Below are 17022 nucleotides of genomic sequence, written 5' to 3' on the forward strand. Positions count from 1 at the left end.
TTTCTGAGGCTTTGCTGGGGCGATAGTTTGGGCGACCCTGCGCAGGAACCCACCCCCGCCCGCCCCCGCCCCCCACCAGGTTGCCTTGGGCTCACTGGGCACCCCACCCCTTGGAGGCGAGATCAAGGCGATGCCCCGGGCCTGGCGCAGGGCCCCTCGCCCCTCTCTCATCACCGGCGGCCGGCCGCGGCCCGGTCCTTCCTAGCACCTGGGCTCCCGCTCCAGGCGGCGGCGGCGGCTGCGGCCCGAGCCCCAGGCAGGGCTTTTATTGTGAAAGGCGCCCCCCCCTCCCGCGCTTTCGGGGAAGTGGGGAGGCTGGGCCGGACCGCGAGGCACGGACTTCGCAAACTCTGCGGACGTCCGTAGCCGATCCGGGAGGGCTCGAGGCTGCGGGAAGGGTCCCGCAGAATCGCAGATCCCGCGTGTGCATTGGCCCAGACCTCCTGTACCAAGCCTAACCGCAGAGCATCCCGCCGCGCACGCCCGCCCGGGAGTTGGCCGCTAGTGAGCTGTGGCCCCTCGGTCCCGAACCCGCGTCCAGAGCAGCCCCGAGATCCACGGGGCCAGGGGCGGGCCGGGCCGGTGGGATGAGCTGACGAGAGGGCTGAGTGCGCCCCGGAGCCGCTCCAGCCACCGTGGGGGACATGGTAGGAATCGCGGGCGGGGACGCGCGGCCGGGCGGGTGGGAAGGTGGGCACCCAGACAGGTGGCCGCGGGCATTGCACCCTCTCCTGGCGCACGAAGCCGGCGCGGCTTCCTGGGGCTTGAATTGTTCCCTGAAAGTTGCAGGAGGGCGGGGACTTAGGAAGGGGCGATCGGCTTTTCTGCTTCCCTTGGCGGGGAAGACGGTGATCGAGCGGCTTTCCTTTTGGACCTGCCCATCCTGGCTGCACCGTAAGCTTCTGGCAGAGGCGCGCTCTCTCCATCCAGTCCCCAGGGCAGCGCCGGGAGAGGATTCCCTGAGGCACCCGAGGCAGCCTCTGAGGGGTGAGACGCCTTTGAAATCATTTTACTCCTCTGAAAGATGCATGTGAATTTTCTGTTAGCTTCTCACTGTGTGAGTCATGTTTTAAGAAGTAGTGCCTTGCACTTACTATCATACAATTAAATTGGCCCTGGTAGAGTTCTGATGCTTGTCTCCCAGAGCCCCACCCAGTTCCGCCTCCCAGGACCATAGAACAGATGTGGGTGCCCTGGAGGGCATCATTCATGAAGTCAAGGACCTCATGAACAGCAGCCCTTCCATTGATAAAGCTCACAGACATTAACAAGCAGGATATACAGACCCTAAAGAATATGATTCAGGCAGCTTAGCTAAAGCACAGGTGCAGCCCCAGAAAAGGGGCTTCCCTCAGCACTGGCTGCTCAGCTCTGCTTCCACGTTAGAAGCTACCTGCAGGTTCTTTCTGGTGGCTCAGCGATAAAGAATCTGCCTGCAACGCAGGAGATGCAGGAGACCTGGGTTCGATCCTTGGCTTGGGAAGATCCCTTGGAGGAAGGCACAGCAACCCACTCCAGTATTCTTGGCTGGGAAATCCCATGGACAGAGGAACCTGGTGGGCTACAGACCATGGGGTCGCAAAGAGTGGGACACGACTAAAAAGACTGAACACACACACAGAAGCCACCTGCACCCCCACCCCACCCCTCCTTCGGTTCGCTGTCCTTCCCTGGGGGTGTCAGCTACGAGGATGAGTTTGAACTCCGAGGGAACCCGGAGGGGCTCTCCTGTCTGCTTCCACGTACAGCTTTCCCATGCTATACTCACAGAGGGCAGTTTGGAGCTCAGTGGAGATACTTCTCAAGGAGCTTAGCTGTGGGCCTGGAGTTAGAAGGCCCCTAGAGACTCCTCTTCAGGATGGATGGTCTCTGGGAGAATAGCTCCCCGTGGGCCCCAGTGTCCTGGCAGTGACAGGACCAGAGGTAGAGGGCTGGTCACCATGAGCTGGGAGCTCAGGGAACAGGCCTGGGAGGCGGTGTGTGAGTGTGTCTGTGTATTTCACTTTACCTGCATAACACCTTCTCCCCAATCCTCAGAGATTTCCACCCCCCCCCCCTCAAACTCTCAAAGAGAAATTAATAATGGAGTCTTAAGGTTGGAAAAGGGGAGTGAGTGATCAGAGGTACAGGATATGAAAAGTGTGGAGATTTCTTTCTTTCTTTTTTTAACCACAGAATTCCATGTTCAGGGGCCAGAGTGTTTACAGAAGAGAGCAGGGGCCAAGGCCACCCACTCAGGGCTGGTACTGCTGTGGACAGCAGTCTTCTGTCCATGGCAGAGCCTCTGGGGCTTCCTGCGGTGGAGGCTGTGAGGAGGGAGAAGATACCTGGCTTCTGCTCCGGCAGCCTCTGGGCATCCCGATGGTATGATTGCTCCACAGCCAGGGTAGGCTTCCTGTTCCTGTGAGCCAGCGGGCTCCTGGCTTCTCACCCTCAGTTCTGGGGCATGTCGGGACCAGAATTTGAATTGGGATTTGTCTGCGTTGGGGTCCACTTGCCAGAGAGGAGCCTAATGGTTAGCCTGTGGTAACAGAATGGCCTTGGAGATCTGAAGGTTTCCTTTGCTTCTCCCTCCAATTGAAGGGTCCTGTGGTCCAGAGGCCTGGGGGGGGGAGGGGTTCTTGAGAGCAATCTGGCATTGGCAGGAGTCAGTAAAGGAAGGGGCAGGGGATGAGTCCTTTGGGGGCCTCAGTTTCCTCCTCTGTTAAGTGAGAGATTGAACTGGATGCCCTTTGAGGTGCCATTTAGCTCCCAAAATGGTTGATGCCTGAATAATTCTGAGGCTGGATCCCAGCCCTGGTGTGGACCTTCTGTTAGCAGGGGTGGCTAAAAGGTGTGGGGGAGAAGTGGTTCTCAGCCCTGACCTTCATGTACTCCTGACTCAGCCCTAACCCTCCAAGACCAAATCCAAGGTGGGACCCAGACCAAGGGATGTTTTAAAATGAAGCCTCCCTGGATGGTCCCACTGTGCACCCAGAACTGAGAACCACAGGGCTGGAGGACTGAAGGGAAGAGGAACTGCGCTTACCTAGATGTCCCTGCATCTGTAGAACTGCTGATCGTACATGCTAACTCGCTTCAGTCGTGTCCGACTCTTTTGGGACCCCATGAACTGTAGCCCTCCAGTCTGCTCTGTCCATGGGATTCTCCAGGCAAGAATACTGGAGTGGGTGGCCATGCCTTCCTCCAGGGGATCTTCCCAACCCAGGAATCAAACCTGGGTTTCCCGCATTACAGGCAGATTCTTTACCACCTGAGCCACCAGGGAAGTGCTACTCCTAGAGACAGTCCTAAAACAGAAGGCTTCAGTGAACTTCAGCTGGGAAACCATATATGTTATATGCCCCTCTTGGAGGATCCTCCCACAGAGAAACTTCTTTTAATTCATTAAAGCTGAAATGTGAATTTCCCCAACTTGTTTGTATATTCAGTAATTTTTGAGCACTATCCTGTTACTGATTCCCCAAGGTACATAAAATAGGAAGCCTGTGTTAGAAATATAAACTAAATGTCTGTAATCCTTGAATGTCCTTTTTTCAGAAGTGAACACTGAACTGTGGGGCCTGTGAGGGCGTTTTTAATCATCATGAAGGGGCTGTGAGTCTCAGCCAGGGCTCTGTGTGTCTATTTCTAAAGCTAAGAGTGCGATACTTGCCACCCTGGCACTTTCCTCAAGGTGGTGGTGGCAGACTTGATGTATGCTGAAGACTTGAGCTTGAATGAAAAATATTGATAGGACTTAATTACTGCAAACTTAAATTTTCTTTTCTTTTTGGTCCTTGGGGATAAAAAATATATATGATAACAATATATGTGAAATACAATACATTCTGTGTAACAGTCACTGCCAACTTCTACAGGTAACTATGATTCTCATTTTGGTGTATCTTCCATTCTTTTTGAGTATTATTTTAAGACTTGTATACAGAACATGCAGTTCTACAATCTGTCTTACCCCAGTTTCTATCCAAAAAATGTGTTTTTGCGATGTGTACATCTCTAAAAAGGTCTTCATCACCCTACTTTCAATGCTCAGTGCCATGGTTATTATTTTTGTAATAATTATTTCTTTATTTGGCTGTGTCAAGTCTTAGTTGCAACACGCGGGATCTTTTGTTGCAGTGAGTGGGCTCCAGGGTGCATGAGCTCAGTAGTTGCGGTGTTTGGGCTCAGACGTTAAAGAATCCACCTGCAATGAGGGAGACCTGGGTTCAATCCCTGCATCAGGAAGTTCGCCTGGAGAAGGGATACGCTACCCACTCCAGTATTCTTGGGCTTCCCTGGTGGCTCAGATGGTAAAGAATCTGCCTGCAATGCAGGAAACCTGGGTTCAATCCCTAGGTCTGGAAGATCCCCTGGAGGAGGGCACAGCAACCCACTCCAGTATTCTTGCCTGGAGAATCCTCATGGACAGAGGAGCCTGGTGGGTTACAGTCCATGGGGTCGAAAAGAGTCGGACATGACTGAGGGACTAAGCACAGCACATGGGCCAAATTGCTCTGTGACATGTGGGATCATAGTTCCTCGACCAGGAATACAACCTGCGCCCTCTGCATTGCAAGGTGGGTTCTGAATCACTAGACCGCCAGGGAATTCTCAATACCATGGTTCTGATAATCATCTCCTTGCTTGCAGACTTCAGGTCATTTCCACTTTGGGGTTGTTTTCGATGGCCTGGGGCTGGCTTCTGATCATCCATGGAAATGGGAATCAGGCAGTCGCACAAGATCAAATTGATTCAGACTCTTCATCAAGGATTTTACTGCAGCCGCCCTCGAGGACCTGGAGTGTGGGTGTGGGAGGACTTTCCTCTTGTCTGTCTTTCCTCTACTATGAGCATATCATCAGGCAGCCATGGGGAGAAGGGCATCCCAGGGGAGCCCACACATGGCTCAGTTCTCCTTGGAAGAACCAAGAGCTCCTGTCCCTAGAGGTTAAGACCTGGAAGGGAATCTGTAGGTGAAGGGGCTAAGGCTGGAGAAGGGGTGTGACCTTCTCCAGGTCTCCAGGTCTCCTGAAGAATATCCTTGGGGCCTGTGATGCAGCTTGGAGTGGCGGGGTGGGGGTGGGGGTGTGGGTGGGAGGCATGTGGTTTGAAATCAGAATGAGGTTTGTGCCGGAGTAGGCTACTGTGTGGCTTTGAGTAAGCACTCCAATGCTTTGAACCTCCCTCATCTATAAAATGGGCTTATACCTAGGGGCTGCTATGAGGAGCAAAGGACTCTCAGAGGTGAGACCCCGTGGTACCCCAAAGGTGCTATAAGAATGGGTATAAGGAGCCCACAGAAATAGATTTTTTTTTTGTCAGGACCTAAAACAGTAAGGAAGTCATTGATGTATTTTATCTAATGCCAACTATTGGATAGGAGGTGCTCCTGGGACTCTAAGTATGGGACAAGTGGAGACAGAGTCTAACGTGTGATAGTTTTCTTGCTCCTTTTAGATCTCTCTTCTCACCAATACCCAGTCCCTGGGAGATGCCTGCCCTGTCTGTGTGCCCTGGGCCTCCTTGCTGAGTGTTGGCTGGGTGAGCAGGCAGCCCCATTCAGCTGCAGCCCCCGAGGTCTGAGGTCCAGGCGCCCTGGCAGATGACCCTGCAGGAGGTCTGGGTGAAGCCTTCAGGTTCTCAGGCTCAGCTGGAGAAGCAGTTAAACCAGTTTTGGAATCAGAACTGGGAATCAGGACTTCCAGCCCTTGGAGCCTGTGGGGAATTCGATACCCTCTCCTGTGGGCACGCAGCTCACAGAGCAGCTTCTGCTATGTACAGAAGCCAGGCTCTGCAGGGCTGGCCTGGGAAACAGAGGCTTTAAACAATCCTCTGGCCCCAACCAGACCAAGCAGGAGTTGGTCCAAAAGCAGTGGGTTGGAAGGGATAGCGTAGAGGTGGGGGTAGGCCTCACGAGAAATGACGTCTTTCTTAGTGTCAGGGGGAGGGGGGAGAAATGTGCCCTAGTTCCTTGCCAAAGATGCTGACGGTCCCCCAGAAGAGGCCTGGGGGGCTAGCCCTCCCTCCCTACCAAGGTGCTGATGTCGAAGCAGAGAGCTTTCCGTTTCCTTGAGGCCTGGGCGCCTAAGCCACCGGGGCTGTCTTTGCTTGGTTTAGTTTTCTGATATGACTGCTAAAGTGTTTCCACCTGGGGTGCCCGGGGTGCAGTCCCTGTGTCGTCTGGATGTGCCTCCTACACGGGCTTGTGTCTGATGGGCTGCCTGGCCCAAGGTGAGGATGGAGCCAGGTTTGTGGGTGACCCCCAGGCTGCCCTCCCTGTACACCCCACACACCGTGTGCGCATATCCTTGGAAGTGGCCTGGGGGCTCCACAAATGCTCACTGAGAGGGACCAGAAGGGGCTGTAAGGTGGCAGCTGGTGAACTGCGGGGTGAGGGCAGGTCAGAGTGAGAGGCCAGGGGGAGGATTCGGAGGATGGGGAAGCAGCAGGGGCCTCCGCTGGCCTCCAGGCCTTGAGTGGTTCTGAAAGAGCTCGGGTCTCCAGGGCCAAGGCCTGAGTGTCACTCCCCGTGGCCTTGGAATTCTAGAGGGAGGATTTTGCAGTGATGGAACTATTGTGTCCTGATTGTGGTGGGTGGTGGTCCTATCCACATGCTAAGACTCAGAACTGGATACAGACGTTTTAGTGTTACTGAAAAAATGATTTTAAAAATAGTTTAAAAAAATAATATAACAAGAAGAGGGAAAAGCAGTCTAGCAGAAGGAACAGCATAAGCAAAGCCCTAAAGGCAAAACTGAGCTGTCCAAGCTGGCCGGGAGGATGTGGGGGGAACCTTCTGGAAATGGGGCTGGAGGCAGAGCCTGGAAAGGGGGCACAAGTGGTCGCCCCAGCCAGAGGCGAGATTTGTGCTATTATCCTGAGAACAGAGCGGGCAACGGGAAGGCTTTTGAGCTTGGAGAGGTGGGATTATGTTTGCATTTTAGAGAGCAGTTTCCCAGGGAGGCGAGGCTGCAGGGGCTGGTGGAGGGGCAGCGTCTGGGAACATTCGTGACCCCCTGACCCTGGTGGACCAGAGGGAGGTGTGGCTGGAGGGAGCAAGTGCGGGGGATATTCGGGCAGGAGACCCTCCAGCCCTTGGCAACCTGGGGGCAAGTCAAGAGCGACTTCCGTTTCTTGCTCGGGCATCTGTGTACAGAGGCTTCTGTGCCCTGCTCCTCTTTCTTCATCATAAAGGTAAGACCCCTTATCTTATGGGGTCTTTTGGCCACCTGATGCGAAGAGCTGACTCATTGGAAAAGACCCTGATGCTGGGAAAGATCAAAGGCAAAAGGAGAGGAGAGGGGGGCGGCAGAGCATGAGATGATGAGGTAGCATCACCGACTCAATGGACATGAATTTGAGCGTACTCTGAGAGAAAGTGGAGGACAGGGAAGCCTGGCATACTGCAGTCCACTGGGTCACAAAAAGAGCTGGACACGACTTAGCGACTGATCGACAACAATGGGGTCCTGGGACTTCCCTGGTGGTCCAGTGGCTAAGACTCCGAGCTCCCAATGCAAGGGGCCTGGGTTTAAGTCCTGGTCAGGGAAATAGGTCCCACATGGCTCAACTAAACATCCTGCATGCTGCAATGAAGATCAAACACCCCGAGTGCTGCAACTAAGACCCAGTGCAGCCAAATGAACAGACACATTAAGAAAAAAGAACACTGGGTCCTATAACTAGCCACCCTTAGGAGCAACATGATATAGAAGTAACATTTAAAAATGATTCTAATCATTTCAGTTCTATAAAATAGATCACTATGGTATATTCTTAGAGTCACAGTGAAGTGTTTGACATTTCTCCCTTAACCCTCTGAGTTGGTTTTGCTGTTGTGATCATAAAACTAGAAGAGATAATTGCAATAAAAACGAGCACAGTGTTACTCATGCCACGCCAGCCACCTTGCCTGCAACGCCCTGGCGCCCTCTCGGCTAGCGCAGCCACCGGGGTCCCCTTCCTTGTGGCCCCCAGATCCTGCTGGGGGGTGGGCAGGACGGCGGCTACTCCATCGCTCTTGGCCCAGCTGCGCCCCCTGCCACAGGCTCAGGCTCCAGCTTGCGTTTCTGCTAAGTGACTGCAGGAAGGGGCTGAGTCCCATGCTGTTTACTCGCGGGCAGTTTTTGCTTGGCTTTCGAGGGCGTTTGCTTGCAGTGAGCAAACAACCTCTTCCAGAACCATGTGGAAAAATCACATCCTTCCATCTTGGCTTGGGCAGCAGGTTCATGGTTCCATGTTCAGGAGCCAATGGAGGGATTTTTCCAGAAATGCCATCAGTCAAAGAACTGGCCAAAGACAGCTAAGAGGTTAGGACAAAAGGAGAGAAAAAAAGATCAGCATTAAGAGCCGGAGGTTTATGGATGCCACATGAGGAGACTGGGGTTCAAAGACAAAAGGGACGGCCCCAGGGAGGCTCTTTCACCCCTGCGGACCCGCAGGAGCCCACAGATGCCCCTCAAAGTCTGAGCATGCCAGCCGGGGGACACGGGGCCGGGCTGTGCTGGGCACGGTGCTCCAAGCTGGGTTTCAGCAGCGTGCTGCCCTGCGGCAGAGTGGTGGTGCTTCCCGCTGGCCTGGCAGCCGAGGGCTGACGCCGCCGCCTCTCTGAGCTTCCTGTGTCCCACGTCTGCCCGGTGCTCCTGCCGGGGGAACTTTATCTGCAGAACAAGCTCGGCTCGTCCAGCAGCTGCCTTGCTTCTGTCCAGACTGGTTTTGTAGCAGTGCTTTTAGGGGCCTTCCAGTGTACTAGCAGAATTCTCAAGACACTCCGTCTCTTCTGTCTCAGTCTCCACGTGTCCTGAAAGGAGAGGATCCATACGCGTGCACTCCTCCATGCCAAGGTTCCTTCATATACACATGCCGGCGACTTACACCTCCCATAGAAACATCTATTAATACAGCCCAGCTAGTTACTTAGTGGGGAATGTTGTCTGTGGTCATATTCCTGTCAGGACTGTAGACTAAAGGCAAAGGCCATGCCTTCCTTCTTTGTTCTGGCCACGATTTAAAACATAGCTAGAGCACTTTTAGATGCTCGGGGCCTCTTATCTGAGGTGGAAAGGGAAGACCCACCTGCAGTCAAACCTGTAAGCCTAGAGGGTCAAAATTTCAAAAGTTACAGGACTCACAACCCCCTTCATGCTTTCCTCCAGAGGAAATGGAGGGACCTCAGCCCCGGGGGCCACGTGATGATGGGTTTCCAGCCAGGTGGAAAGGAGGCAGGTGGGAGGGAGTGATGGACTCACGCTGTCCGAGGTGGGCTGAGGGCTGTGGGTCGCGCTCCCGGGGATGTCTGGGCCCCATGGAGTTGGAGGCTACAGCCTGTTTGAGGGCGGGAGGCTGGGATGGCCCGTGAATGGGCCGTTCGGATGTCCATCCCCGTGCAGGGAGGAGGGTGGGCGGGACACACAGGCCTCTTTCTCCAGGACAGAGCGGCTCTGTTGTCTGTTCACACAGAAGCTCAGTGTGTACCTGCGGGGGGACCCGGATCCCGCTGAGGGGCTGGCCGCCGGCAGTGGTGGCCTCCTGGGCAGCACACCCGGCCACAGTCGGCAGGCCCCGCACAAGCCAGCTCGTCCAGCTCTGTCTCACCCCCGCCCCCTGCTCTCCCCACGGTCCCTGCTGCCCCAGAGATCTTCTTGCAGCTACAAAGATGTTATTGTATTCCTTCCTTTCAGAACAGTCTCCTGAAACTCTAGTTAAAATCCCATCATTTCCCTTTGGGGAGGGGGTAGGGACGTCTGGGCAATGCCACCCTGTTCCGTCGCTTCTCTGGGTGTCAGGAAGGCTCCTGTTCACGCTCACCCATTCCTTGTTCACGCTCACCCATCCCCTGGGCTTAAACTGTCATCTTCACAGGGCCCGTACCAGAGCCTGGTACGAAAGCGTGAAGGGTTCAGACGGCAGTTCTAACCAGAACAACTGAATTCAAAGCCTGCTTACCACCTGGGGCAAGTCCGTGATCCTTGAACCTTTCAGCTTCAGTTCCCGTAAGAGAACACCATCTCCTTGTGGGATTGTGTGTTAATGTTATCATGAGCATACATCACCTCATACAATAGTCATCGGCACAGAGTAAGTGCTCAGTTACGGGGGTGTGATTATTACCTCTCCCGGGACAACAGATAGGGCTGGAGATGCGTGAAGGCCTGGGCCTCTAGGACTGTTAGCAGGAGCCCTCAGTGCATCAGGGGAGCGGGTGTTGGGGGTGAACAGGTACTATAAAGGGCCTGCCTTTGTATCAGCCACGTGGGTCTCTCCCTGTGATGGTGAACTGGAGAAAGGCAGAATCCAGTGGTACCAGTTCAAGGAGTCTTGATGTGCCCATGCCTAGAATTCAAAAGAGCTCTAAACTCGGATAATGAAAAGTTCCATCGTTATTTTCACTGGTGTCTAACTGAAATTCAGCATTTCTTCAAGAATGAATGTAGGCACTAACCAGTGTAGCGTTAACAAGACCTGTGACTTAGTCACCAAGAGGAATCACAGAGATTTTACATCATGAGGTGGAAGCAGATTCTCTGAAATAGTCTTCACTCTTCACTACTTTGAAATTGCATTTGTTATTAGATGAGTTGATAGATCTCATCATTTAATGCATTAATAAAGAAGCACATGTATTATTATATTACAGATTTGTTTTTTGGAATATTTTGATGACTATATTTCAGTATAATTGATTGCCTTTGTAACCCTCTGCTTTTTATTTGTACATTTAAAAAAAAGCATCCTGAGAAAGCCATGGCTTCACCAGGTAGCTGAAGTAGCACTAATCTTTGGTGCTAAAAGGATTTGGAAACTCTGCTTCTGTATAGATGGTTGTCTGTGTGATCTGATCTTCAAATATGTCAAGAAGCCCCTTTGTCTAAAAAATGTCTTTCCTCAGCTTCTACTCCAAGGTCATTAAAAAATAACTTCAGCAAACTTGTAGTGAGTGCTGGCCTCTGTGCTGGCTGTGAGATCATTCACCTTAGAACTGATAACAGCAAATGTTTGTGTTGGGCTTTGTAGCTCTCTTATCCATTATCATGTTGAATCTTCAATCCTTCAAGTGTTAAGGCTGCTATCATTGGATCCAGTTTAGAGAGTAGTAAATAGAGTAACTTAGAGATCAGCAATGCTCTAATTGCCAAGACACGCAGTTCAAATGTATGAAGGACTTTAAGGTGGGCCCTACAATGGACTTTACGTTTGAGCAAACTCTGGGAGATACTGAAGGACAGGGAAGCCTGGCGCACTGCAGTCCATGGGGTTGCAAAGAGTCAGACATGACTTAGCGACTGAGCAACAACTACAACCACAAATCTGAGTCTCTTTCCATTCGATCAGCCTGAAAATTCTCACACTTGGTACGTAGCCGTTTTATTTTGGTAGCATCTGTGGAAATTTTCTGTTGTAAGTAAATATTCTTGGAAATGAGTTTCTTGTGTAGCGTGTCACCTGAGGGTGTGGGTCCCAGGAGGGTCTTGTTTAGACTCGGGTGGGGTGGGGAGGGTGGGAGCCCTGGACATGGGCAAGAATGGATTCGGGGAGAGGGTGAAGACGGCTGTGAGGCGATGGGGACAGGACATAGAGGCGGCAGGCTGTGTCGGAGCTGGGGCTGGGGGTGGGGAAGGCCAGTGCTGGGGGGAGAAGTCCTGCCAGGGAGCGCCAGCTCGGAGGCCCATCTTGACTCTGTGCTTTGCTTGGGGCACCTCCAGAGCTTGCAGCAGACATCAGAGCAGCATCTCCATGAGGGGCTGGAGGAGTCCCCCTTTCTGGAAGCTTCTGAGGAGACTGCCTAGGACTAGAAACATGAGGGGCTAGCAGAGCGTTCTCTTTTATCATGAAAACAGACCTGCTCCTCTTCTCTGGCTCTGAGAGGGTCCCCGTGACACTGAGGGGTACTTCCCCTCATCTCTCGTCCCGGGCGATGGCTTTCTCCCTGTTTCGGTAGTGAAGCTCTGCAAGGCGGTAGCTCCCCAGAGCGCCCAGGGCAGCCCAGGCGTAGAACTCAGCAAGTGTCCCCAGAGCCCAGTCCAGTAGGACTTTCTGAGAAGATGGACATGTCCTACTCTGCGCCGTCCACCTCGGTGGCCACCACTCCCAGGTGACTGCTGAGTACTGGAAACGGGGTGAGCGCAACCCAGGAATGGAAATGTTAAATTTGAATGAGTTTAAATGTAAATAGCCACTGGTGGTTCGTGGCTCTCGTATTGGACAGTGCCGATCTGGCCCAGGAAGTATAAACGGAAGTGCCGATGGTGCCCAGCTGGTGGCTTAAGTGAAAGAAGTGGGCTGGGCGTAACGAAGACAGTGCCCATCTACGTTTTGTTTTCTCTGGTTGTACTCAGGGAAGTGTTTATATTCTTGGAAAAACAGCAAAGCAAGTGAGACTCCAAAGGCAACTGTTCTTCCTTCTTGTGGGAGACACGTCAGGGCATGGTGGAGCCTGTGGTGGACGGCAGAGAGCGTGTCACTGAGAGAGGGAGCCATCTTCCGCTCCAGCCGTATGAGAACGTGGGCCCAGGTTGTGGCTCAAACTTCTCCCTTTTCGTAGGTGTCTGGAAATCTGGATTTTTATAGGAAATATCCTGGTTTTTTAAACATTGGCTCAAATTTATTTAAAACCTCTTAGGCCAAACAAACACATCTGCAGGCCAGATTCAGCCCAAGGTTCCCTGTTTACCAACTCTCCTTCAGGCCTGATTCTGGAGAAGTCCATATGACCTGCTGTGACTGGGATGGATTTAAGGCAGAGTCAGGTGGATTTTCCCCTCAATGGCCCTAGTTGGCTCAGGCCCCCTGTTGCCACGAGCTTGGTTGGAATTGGGGGGAAGTGTGTATGTAGGACACAGGCCTGCCCCCGCTCCCACTCTTCTCTGGGGCCGTGTCCTGGCCTCTGAGCAGCCAGAGAGCAGAAATCTCTGGAAGACTGGAACAGAATGGCCTAGAGAGAAACTTGCTTTCATTTTTCAGCCTCAATTCCCACTTCCAGGCCTGAAAGCAAAACTGTATGGTCGTTAATACCAAGGCAGCCAGAGAAAATTTCCGACAAATGATAGGGTCTCAAAAATTCCATCTGGTCTGTGGTGTTTCCACACTAGTGCTCTTGTGAGCTGGAACAAAATGGTAATTCAGTCATGGGTGTGGAGAAGGCTCCTGGGGCGGCTGGTGGGGCTGGAAAAGCCCCAACATACAATCAACGTAGAGATTGGGGCAGAGCAACCAGCAGCAGGGAGGGAGGGATAAAGGACACGTCGTTTAGCCCCTTGGGAGCAGGTCAGGCAGGCATGTGTTCTCAATGCAGGTGCTAGGAACCCTGCCGTGGAGGTAACCCCGTGGGTCCCGCTGGAAAAGCATCATCAGTTATGCGTGTGTGCCAGTGCTCCAATCGTGTCTGACTCTTTGCGACCCCATGGACAGAGGAGCCTGTCAGGATCCATGGGATTCTCCAGGCAAGAATGCTGGAGTGAATTGCCATGCCCTTGTCCAGGGGATCTTCCCGACTCAGGGATCAAAACCACGTCTCTTATGTCTCCTGCATTGGCAGGCAGGTTCTTTACCACCAGGGCCACCTGAGAAGCCCCATGATCAGTTATGAGTAAACATAATTATATTTCGCTTCTATTTTGCATGTTTTCACACAATAGCTCATACAACTCTCACAGTACTTAGGAGTACTTAGGAGTGATGTTATTTTTTTTAAATAAGTCACATTCTTTTCCCCACCAGAATGTCACCATTGCTTTTGATGTTTCACTCCTGCCTGGAGCAGGGCTTGGCTCAGGAATATCTGCCCAATGCCGTAATGAATGATCCACCCTCTGAGAGGGGTGCCATTCATAGCCATGGGACAGATGTGGAAGTGGAGGCCTGAGTTCACACAGCCAGGATGCAGTGGAGCTGGGATCAACATCCTTGCAGTCTGGCTCTGAACCTGTGTGGCATCCGGGGCCTGGTGGTGGGTGAGCCTGGTGAGCTGTGGGCTTGCTCTGGGCCCAGAGACAGTAGCCGCATCTACAAGTCCCTGTATTTCCATTCTGTTTCACATGTCAGAAGTTGGAAGGTTTAACTTTTTGCATCCTTTTGTGAGATTTTTTGGTAACATTCTTCTGTATCATTCTCAGATAGAGGAATAAGAGTATAGTTCAGGGTCTTGCAGTGGGGAGCGGGAGGGGCGGGGAGAGGGCGGACTGCAAGCAAGAATTAATACTTTGTAAACACTATGCAGAGTACATCATGAGAAACGCTGGGCTGGAAGAAGCACAAGCTGGAATCAAGATTGCCGGGAGAAATATCAATAACCTCAGATATGCAGATGACACCACCCTTATGGCAGAAAGTGAAGAGGAACTAAAAAGCCTCTTGATGAAGGTGAAAGAGGAGAGTGAAAAAGTTGGCTTAAAACTCAACATTCAGAAAACGAAGATCATGGCATCTGGTCCCATCACTTCATGGGAAATAGATGGGGAAACAGTGGAAACAGTGTCAGGCTTTATTTTTCTGGGCTCCAAAATCACTGGAGATGGTGACTGCAGCCATGAAATTAAAAGACGCTTACTCCTTGGAAGGAAAGTTATGACCAACCTAGATAGCATATTCAAAAGCAGAGATATTACTTTGCCAACAAAGGTCCGTCTAGTCAAGGCTATGGTTTTTCCTGTGGTCACGTACGGATGTGAGAGTTGGACTGTGAAGAAAGCTGAGCGCCGAAGAATTGATGCTTTTGAACTGTGGTGTTGGAGAAGACTCTTGAGAGTCCCTTGGACTGCAAGGAGATCCAACCAGTCCATTCTGAAGGAGATCAGCCTTGGGTGTTCTTTGGAAGGAATGATGCTAAAACTGAGACTCCAGTACTTTGGCCACCTCATGCGAAGAGTTGACTCATTGGAAAAGACTCTGATGCTGGGAGGGATTGGGTGCAGGAGGAGAAGGGGACGACAGAGGATGAGATGGCTGGAGGGCATCACTGACTCAATGGACGTGAGTCTGAGTGAACGCCGGGAGTTGCTGATGGACAGGGAGGCCTGGCGTGCTGCAATTCATGGGGTTGTGAAGAGTTGGACATGACTGAGTCACTGAACTGAGCTGAAATACTATCCTTCCTACATTCCTTATGTGAGAGTGCTGGTTCCAAGAGATGAACTGTATAACCATCCAACAAATGGCTGAGGTTATAGACAATCTCATTTTAGATGTATCGGAGGTAGAATGGGGGCATAAGGCTGTGGAAGACTAATTCCTCCTCCTTGCTAGTTTTGCCTTTTAAAGGCTTGCCCTGGTCATAGCTCCCTAACTAAAATTTATGCTTCCTTGCACACCAGGGAAATCACATTCTTTCAGACCCCGAGGCGCCATCATACATTGGTAGAGACCCAGCGCATGCCTGTCCCGTGAGAGATGGAGTTGATCCACAATTCCCTGCCTAGGAATGCCCTCTTCTTGGCTCCTCTTCCCATTCCCCATTCCCCACCCCTGCCCCTCCCCCGGTATGTCCATCAGATACACTTCCCAGGTGCCCCAGTGTTGGGAACACCCAGCACCACATCTTTGCCGCAGCAGAACTCTAACAGGGCTCTGGCACTGGGGGCTCGCCCAGAAAGCCTGCCTGCCTGGGGCAGGCACCGTCTGAAGTTCCACATCAGGATGCAGAGAAGCACGTAGCCCTTCTGGCTGCTTCTCTTGGTGGAACCTGGTGATCTGTGGTCCAGAATAAGGGATCGTTTTGGGTGGAGCTCAATGCAAACAGCATGTGGTCACATCCAGCCTGAAAAGGGCTTGGCCAGTCAGAGCCGAGGAAAAGGAGATGGATGTTAGGAAACAGGAGTCTGTGCTGAGCAGCTCACACAGCTGTTAGCAAGTGTGCGGAAGGGGCTGCGGCGTTTGCTTCTTTGTTCATGAACACAAAGCTGCAGATGGGGGAGGCACCAGTTGACTTTATCCCTTCCAAAGAGGAGAGCTGGGATTCCAGGTGGGGTCGGGGGCCATGGCTCCTGACTTCCAGGAACACCTGATTTTGCCAGGAGTTTCAGTGAGGAGTTAGGGAGGTGACATAGGTAACCGTAAAGGTGGGGACAGATGGGGCCCTGGGGTTGTAACAAGAGGGCTGGCACTGGGGGAGTCTGGGGCGATGTTACTCTTTAAAATTTACGTGACCAGTAAGAGGGCAGCCATGCTTGCTTTGAAGACAGAATCTGCAGGCTAGGGAGGCCTCCTGCCAGCTGGACTGTCAGCCCACTTCCTTGTCTTGTTCTGTAGGCTGCCGCCTCTCCTCAGACACCCTTCTCCCACCTGAGGCTGTGTCCCCTCAAGGCCCCCAGCTGCCCTTGAGGCAGCTCCCTGACCTTTTTCAAGGTCACACATCACACCCTCCTGTCCTTTTTGGATTCTTCTGATTACCAGAAACTGGGCTTCCCAGGTGGCGCTAGTGGTAAAGAACCCAACTGCCAATGCAGGAGATGTAGGAGATGTATGAGATGCAGGTTCAATCCCCAGGTCAGGAAGATCCCTGGAGGAGGAAATGGCAACCCACTAGCAGTGTTCTTGCCTGGAGAATTCCATGGACAGAGGAGCCTGGCAGGCTGCAGTCCATGGGGTCGCACAGAGTCAGACATGACTGAGTGCATGGACACACACACACAAGGTGGAAACTCTGCTGATTAGAAATCTGGTTAATTATTGCTGCTGCTGCTGCTGCTAAGTCCCTTCAGTCATGTCCAACTCTGTGCGACCCCATAGACGGCAGCCCACCAGGCTCCTCTGTTCATGGGATTCTCCAGGCAAGAACACTGCAGCGGGTTGCCATTTCCTTCTCCAATGCATGAAAGTGAAAAGTGAAAGTGAAGTCGCTCAGTCGTGTCTGACTCTTCGTGACCCCATGGACTGCAGCCCACCAGGCTCCTCCATCCATGGGATTCTCCAGGCAAGAGTACTGGAGTGGGGTGCCATTGCCTTCTCCAGGTTAATTATCGATAGTTCTTCCAAATGCGAATGGAGCTGGGTGGGTCTGTGCTCAGACTCTCTTCTCCCAGAATCCCTTGTGAGATGGTCCA

At 52.5% G+C, this 17022-nt stretch overlaps 1 protein-coding gene across 2 annotated transcripts in view; it reads left to right on the forward strand.

Moving 5' to 3' along the window:
- Positions 1-285: 285 nt before the first annotated feature.
- The window catches only part of GASK1A (golgi associated kinase 1A), a 50422-nt gene continuing 33685 nt past the window's right edge, over positions 286-17022 (forward strand). The window contains exon 1 of one of the 2 annotated variants that reach the window (XM_006051795.4): positions 286-647. Coding sequence is in view for 1 of the 2 variants with exons in the window: in XM_006051796.4 (XP_006051858.3) it covers positions 645-647 (3 nt within the window). In the remaining variant the exon portion in view is untranslated. The remainder of the gene's footprint in view (positions 648-17022) is intronic. The other variant, XM_006051796.4, reaches the window with a different exon arrangement.

This window comes from Bubalus bubalis, chromosome 21, assembly GCF_019923935.1.
Source record: "Bubalus bubalis isolate 160015118507 breed Murrah chromosome 21, NDDB_SH_1, whole genome shotgun sequence".
Taxonomy (NCBI): Eukaryota; Metazoa; Chordata; class Mammalia; order Artiodactyla; family Bovidae; genus Bubalus; species Bubalus bubalis.